This window comes from Marmota monax, unplaced genomic scaffold (genome assembly GCF_021218885.2).
Source record: "Marmota monax isolate L192 unplaced genomic scaffold, Marmota_monax_Labrador192_F-V1.1 WCK01_AAM20220418_F8-fsc00234, whole genome shotgun sequence".
In the NCBI taxonomy this organism is placed as follows: Eukaryota; Metazoa; Chordata; class Mammalia; order Rodentia; family Sciuridae; genus Marmota; species Marmota monax.
In genome coordinates this window covers 1959774-1965913 of record NW_026692493.1, presented here as the reverse complement: position 1 = coordinate 1965913, position 6140 = coordinate 1959774, and the positions used below count along the sequence as shown (strand labels likewise).

General features: G+C 59.3%; 1 protein-coding gene across 16 annotated transcripts in view; it reads right to left on the bottom strand.

Annotated features, from left to right (window-relative positions):
• Positions 1 to 198: 198 nt before the first annotated feature.
• Ppp6r2 (protein phosphatase 6 regulatory subunit 2) overlaps positions 199 to 6140 on the bottom strand; it is a 97491-nt gene continuing 91549 nt past the window's right edge. For 11 of the 16 annotated variants that reach the window (XM_046443592.2, XM_046443583.2, XM_046443590.2 and 8 more), the window contains 7 exons: positions 5897 to 6021; positions 5532 to 5695; positions 4469 to 4628; positions 4278 to 4366; positions 3203 to 3377; positions 1209 to 1460; positions 199 to 1123 (listed from right to left, as the gene is read on the bottom strand). In XM_046443592.2, coding sequence (XP_046299548.1) covers positions 1075 to 1123; positions 1209 to 1460; positions 3203 to 3377; positions 4278 to 4366; positions 4469 to 4628; positions 5532 to 5695; positions 5897 to 6021 — 1014 coding nt within the window. In that variant the 3' untranslated portion in view covers positions 199 to 1074. The remainder of the gene's footprint in view (positions 1124 to 1208; positions 1461 to 3202; positions 3378 to 4277; positions 4367 to 4468; positions 4629 to 5531; positions 5696 to 5896; positions 6022 to 6140) is intronic. The other 5 variants (XM_046443579.2, XM_046443584.2, XM_046443581.2 and 2 more) reach the window with 2 other exon arrangements.

The window sequence follows — 6140 nt, the reverse complement described above, 5'->3', positions numbered from 1 at the left end:
TCCTCTGCCCACCTCTTGGGGGTCGAAGGAGGTTGAAGTGTGTGACGTAAGCTTCAGATAAAGCTCTTAATTTCTGGGGGAGAGGGCTTAGTAGATTCTGTGGTGCGAATACTCCACCGCTGGGTGTGGCCTGTCCCCCACCCTCATCTTACAAGGGGCCCCCACTCCAGGCTTGCAGCTTAACCACACATTGGCGTGTCAGTAAGAATGACATGACTTTTATTGGGGTCAGGGGCTTGGGGTGCCCTGTCAGATGATCAGAACATTAAAAAATAATTCAATGTAAAATAACCTTTCAGAACCCTCCAGGACAACAGTGCAGTCCACCACTCACCAAGCCCTCACACCCTGCTGTGCCCATTCTACATGCCTGAGGTCAGTTCTTGCCAGGCACCGCCCACCCCCCCACCCCCAGGGTGCTGGCCTGCCCTGCTGGCCCCAGGGGACAAGCCCACCAGGCCCAGAGGGTCTTTTTTTTTAAGGCAGTCAAAAGTTGTAGCCTGGTTAAGATGCCTGATGCCAGCTCCTAGGGCCATCAGGCAGCAGCAATCTTGGAACCTGACCCACGTTTGTGGAGGTCAGGCCTCCCCAGCTCAGGCCCTCACCTCTGCCCTGAGCCAGGAGAGACCCTGTGTTGGAGCTGGATACAAAGTGCAAAAAAACTCCACTCTTCCTGCATGCGTTAAAAAGGATCGGTGAAAAGAGCCTTGGCGTCCACCCCTCCTGCCCTTCCAAGTCCTTGTGGCACGTCAGGGTCTTGCCCCCAACCCCAGCTCCTGCAGGCAGCCATCATGTCTGAGACCTTATTGCTGTGCTGGGGCCTGGACCTGGGGGACGGCCAGTGTGTCCTGTCCTCCAGCAGGGCCCGAGAGACTCTGGGTCAGGCAGGAGAGACACCAGCTGGGTTGTCCGACTGGTTCCAACTGCCAGCTTTACCAGTGCAGCATTTATTTTAAAATTAAATTAAATTAAATTAAAAAAAAAAAAAAAAGGAGAACAAATTGCATCACCAGGTAGTTTTCTTGATTAAGGATGCAGCCTGACCAGGGTGAACCACGGCCAGTGGCAGCAGCGTTACACAGGACCATTTAAGGCAGCTCCTTCTGGTGGGGCGTCAGTCTTCCTGCAGAGACGGGGGCAGGGCTGGAGGTACTTGGGGCCTGCAGAGCCTGTCCTTCCCCACCCTGTGCCATGCCCCACCTTCTCACCTGTCTTTTGTTGCTGTCCCCATGGTGGCCACTGTGGCTGGGGCTGCTGTGGGGACCACCATGATGGGCCCTGGGGGCACTGACACAGCCACTGCAGGAGAGACCACTGGGGCAGCCATGGGAGGACTTGCTTTGTCGAGTGCAGTGGCCGCCACAGTGGCCTTGGGAGGTGTGGCCACAGTTGGGGTGGAGGTTGCTTCTGAGGGCACGAGGCAGGCAGGCCCCAACGGTGTGCTGTTGGCACACTTGGCTCTGTGGCAGGCAGATGGGCTCCAGTTACTCACCAGTGCTGCCCGGCTTCATGCACCCAAGGATCAGCAGGGTGGACCTCTCTAGAAAGTGGCCTGGGATCACGGCCCTCAGCCCCCTCCCACTCCTGCCCTCAGTTGGGTGGCCCAGCCAGTCAGCTCTGATGCCCCATTTCCAAATAGCGATCTCCATCCTCCCTCAAGCAGCACTCAGACCTGCTAGTTATCAAGTGTCTCGTTTTCCCAGAGCCCAGGATGCCTCTGCTACGCGATTTTCACTACAAACTTACACTGGGCTGGGGGTGGGGAGGAGGAGAAAGGGTCCTGCTGGGCTTTGAGGAAACCTACTCTGGGGAGGTCTAACAGCCCCTCAAGGTCTGGGCAGGCCTCCTGCAGGCTCAGGGCACGGGGCATCTGACCCAGGGAGGGGCACTGGTGGGGTGGAAAGGTGGCTGCCTGCACAGGACACCTGCATGCCACAGCAGATTTAAGTGCTTTTTAAGAAAGCATTTAGGAAAAGAATAAAAATTTTTAAGAATTTCAGTGATTGATTCTAAACTTTTAAGAAGGAATTAAAATCAGGCTTTCCTGTGCCTTGCTGCAAGGCCCCAGAGGGCAGGGTGTGGGCCCAGGGGTTCTGTGAGCCTTGGCTGTACACTCAGCTAGGGAGTGAGCTGTAAGCACAGAGCTACGGGGCTGATGGGATGGCTGGGGGAAACATCCCAAGCCCACCACCACAGGAGCCCCAGCCACTAGGAAGCTGCGGGGCGGGGGGGGCAGGCTGGGATCCAGGGCCTAATGTCCAGGCACGCTGGTGAGGTGCTTGGGCAGTCAGGCCACAACAAGAAGACCCAGTAGCTCACTGGTGCCATTGCCATCAACGCCAAGTTTTCCAACCAGGTGCCATCATGAGTCTGCATCTTGTCCCTTCCTGTGGGATCTAACCCCAGGGTCATCCCCCACTACAGCCTAGACCTACCAGGAGTCCTGCCTTGACCTTTGCACAGAGATGGCCCATTTCCAGCTTCCCACAGTTCCTTATGCTCACACACCCCCAATCCTCTGCCCAAAGGCCAGCAGGGGCTGTTGGCTGGTGGATTCCAGTGACCTTGTGAGGGCAAATGCATAGGGCTGGGCTTGCTGGAGGGGCCAGTGGGCTGCTGGCCTCTTTGCAAAGAGGACATCCTTGTCCGTTTCCTCCAGGGAGGGCTGCTCTGGGGCACCTTGAGGGAGCCTCAGACTCTCAGCACCTCCCAGTCAGGGCTCCACCACCCCAAGTGCAGTCCTGAGATAGCCCATGTTACTGAGCATCCATGTCCCCAAGTGAGGCGGGCATGCATCCAGGAGTCCGCACAGGACGGCCCAGGAGTGGGCAGCAGGCAAGGTCTGATTGCAGACACATTTGCCTGCAGCAAGTTAAAAACTGCATGTCTCCCTCCTGCCTCTCTCGATCTGAGACAACCGGAGTATTCTCTGCAACTGAGGTTTCTGGGACATCCAGGCCCTGTCTTAACCACACAGCAAATGGACTCTTACTATGTAAGAGACAGAAAGAGGTCCCCTGCCCTCTGTCCAGCCTCCATGTCAATGCTGGGTGCTGCTCCCCTACAGCCGGCCCCTTGGCCTGCCCCCCGCCCCACTCGCTCCCAGGGGAGCCAACAGCTGATAACCAAGAAGCCTGGTGACCATCCTGGAAGCCATGCAGTGAGCACCAAGGCCCAGGCAGACCTGCCGTCCCCTGCACACCTGCCAACAGCAGCTGCCTCTGTCCTGGGTGGCAGGAATCCCTCTCGGCCTGGGCCTGTGCTCACAGCTCCCATAGTGCCAGCCACCTTCTGCTCATTGTCCTCACCATCAGAGGTCACCAGGGGGGCCTTCCCGGTGACACACACGTTCCATGCGCAAGGGGAGGCAGGACCAGCTGCAAAGCAAGGAGGCTGCTGTGACCATGAGGCTGGGGCCACAAGGCTCACTGGGCACAGGTGGCAGAGGCATCTGGCGTGGCCCCAGTGCTTTACCCGTACGTGTGTGTCCTGCAAGGGTCTGTGTGCACAGGAACCACCTGCACTGCTGTGTGCCCCCACGTGGACTGTCCCCCACCCTCTAAGTCAGGGTGGATGTGAGACTCAGGGAGGGTCCCATTCAGCCTCAGTTGGTTCTGGCACCATGTCATTCAAGCCTGCACACAGGACAGAAGTACCAGGCAGTGCCTGCCTCTGCCTGAAGTTCTCGGGCATCTTCTCAGGGAGCTTTTGGGTTTATCCTACCAGAGGAAGAAGGGATGGGGCCAAGGCCTCAGATCAGGCTCCAGGTTGGCTTCCTGCCCTGGCCCAGCCACATGCCGCTTCATGCCAGGACCCTAAAGTTGCTGCCTAAGGTGCACATCTGGGTCATGCAGACTACAGATCTGGATGTGGGGGAAGCCCAGGGGCCTCACTGCTCCAGCAGGGGCTGTCCACTGGTGGATTCCAATGACCTTGTGAGGGCAAATGCATGGGGCTGGGCTTGTGGAGGGGCCAGTGGGCTGCTGGCCTCCTTGCGAAGAGGACATCCTTATCCCTTTACTCCAGAGAGGGCTGCTCGTTGTCCTCACCATCAGAGGTCACCAGGGGGCCTTCCCGGTGACACACGTTCCAGGCACGAGGGGAGGCAAGTACCTCCATGTGCACACGGCAGTGTTGACCCCACAAGTTTATCACCACTGAGATAGGGCCTGGCCACTGCCTCCCACTGCCCCACAGTGAGGGCCGCCCTGGCTCAGCCTGGGGCTGCATGATGCCAGGCCCCCACAGGAGCCTGGGGTGCTGCCGATTCTACTCACAGGATGTCCCTGGGTCTGGGCTCTGGCCTGCCTCCACATGGCTATGGTCCACATCCACGGGACTGCTGCACCTAGGCCCTGACTCGGAGCTGCAAATGAGGATGAGGACAGGCTGAGTCCTTGAGGTCAGCCGCACCCTGACCTCCAAAGGCAGTTCTTGGCATGACCCCACACTTTGATGTGTTCATTACCAGCAGAAAGGCTGGAAGTCGGTGAACTTGGCCCAGCCCTTCTCCTCTGGAGTGGAGGTGCTGGCCGCCCACACACTGGAACCCACGTCCTTCACAGCTCTGGGGGCTGGGGTCGTCGGGTTCCCTGGCTCATCAAACACTGCTGTCCATGCAGCACCTGCTGGAGAGAGTCACAGTGGTCAGACACAGGCAGGCCTGGTGTGCTGTGAGCCAAGGCAGGCCATGTCTGCACCAGGGGCTCCCCTGGGTTTGGAAGGACAGAGGTGCTCCCAGGAAGGAGACCCTAACCCTGAGCCTTCCCTGCCTGAGGCACATGAGGAAACAGTACTCAGCAGACCCAGGGACCCGGGAGGGACTCTCCACCAGAGAGCAGCTGGCCTCAGGCCCTGGGACACCCCTATGCCTACTGATATAGTTCTCAGCAGGGCACCTGGAGGACCCTCCAGGGGACCTGATGGGTGCACGGAGGTGACATGGTTGCTCCCATGCTCCATCCACTGTCCCAACCCAGGGCAAGACTCAGCGAGGCGTGGCAGGAGCAGGGTACCACTGCCCTATCCCTGGCCTTGGCACAGTGCCTTCCTATCCTGGGTATCCCTGCCTTCAGCCCACTGCCCTTGCTTTTAGTATCCTCAGCTAAGGGGCCAGCACCACCCGACAAGAGTCCTGAGCACCTTGGCAGTGTCCCGGGGGCAGAGGTGAGCAGAGGTCTTGAGAGGCGTGTGGGGTTGTGCCACTGAATGTTTCTGAGGGGGTGATGGGGCTGTGTCCAGGCACTGTCCAGACTGTTGGGGAGGGCCTTTCCCAACAGACTGGGTGGACACCAGCCCTGCAGATGTGGTCACATGAGCACAACAGATGGGACGGCGAGACCACCCATGCTGTGCAGCATGAGCCAGCCCTCACCCAGGACAGCGGGGAAACAGCATGAGAGCATGTGCAGCCGGGAACGTGCGGGCTGCGGGCTGTGGGAGACACGGGCTCCACAGGAAGCCCTGAGATGTGCATGCCACAAGCCACACCTGTTCCCCACGCCCTATCCCTGGTGAGCCCCCTGTGCTACCTTCTGAGGCACTCTCCGAGGGGGGACCTCCGTTCTGCGCGGGGGGCAGGAGGATGCCTGCCCTAGGCGCGGTCCTGTCTGCCTCGGAACCCGCCTTTCTGTCCTGGCCTCCATGCTCCAGGGCGTTCTTTGAGCAGTGTTCTGAGGTGTGGGGGGCCCCAAACCTGGTGGGGGTGACAAGGCGTAGTCAGAGAGCTGGTAAATGAGCTCAGGCTGCCCAGCAGGAGCCTGTGTGGCTCCAGTCTCAGAGCCCTCCTGGCCCACCTCCCGATCCCAAACTCTGTGAGAAAGGACAGTGTCCAGCGCAGGCTCACATGCCTGCCCTCATCTTGTGAAGGACCTGGGGGGCTGGGCAGGTCCCGCACCTGGCTCTGGACACCACCCGGGCAGTGCAGCGAGTCTCCTCATCCTCCCAGATGTCCTCCTCCTCATCGTCATCAAAAGGCTGGATGCGGTCACTACAGCAGGCTTCAAACAGAGCTGCGCTGGGCTGTAGGACAGAACAGAGACCAAGCTCTGTGCGCCCGGGGCAGCCTTGGCCCCACCTGGCTCCCAGAGGGCTGTCTCACAGGATAGGGGAGCTCTGTTCTGGGCTTTATCGAGGGGACC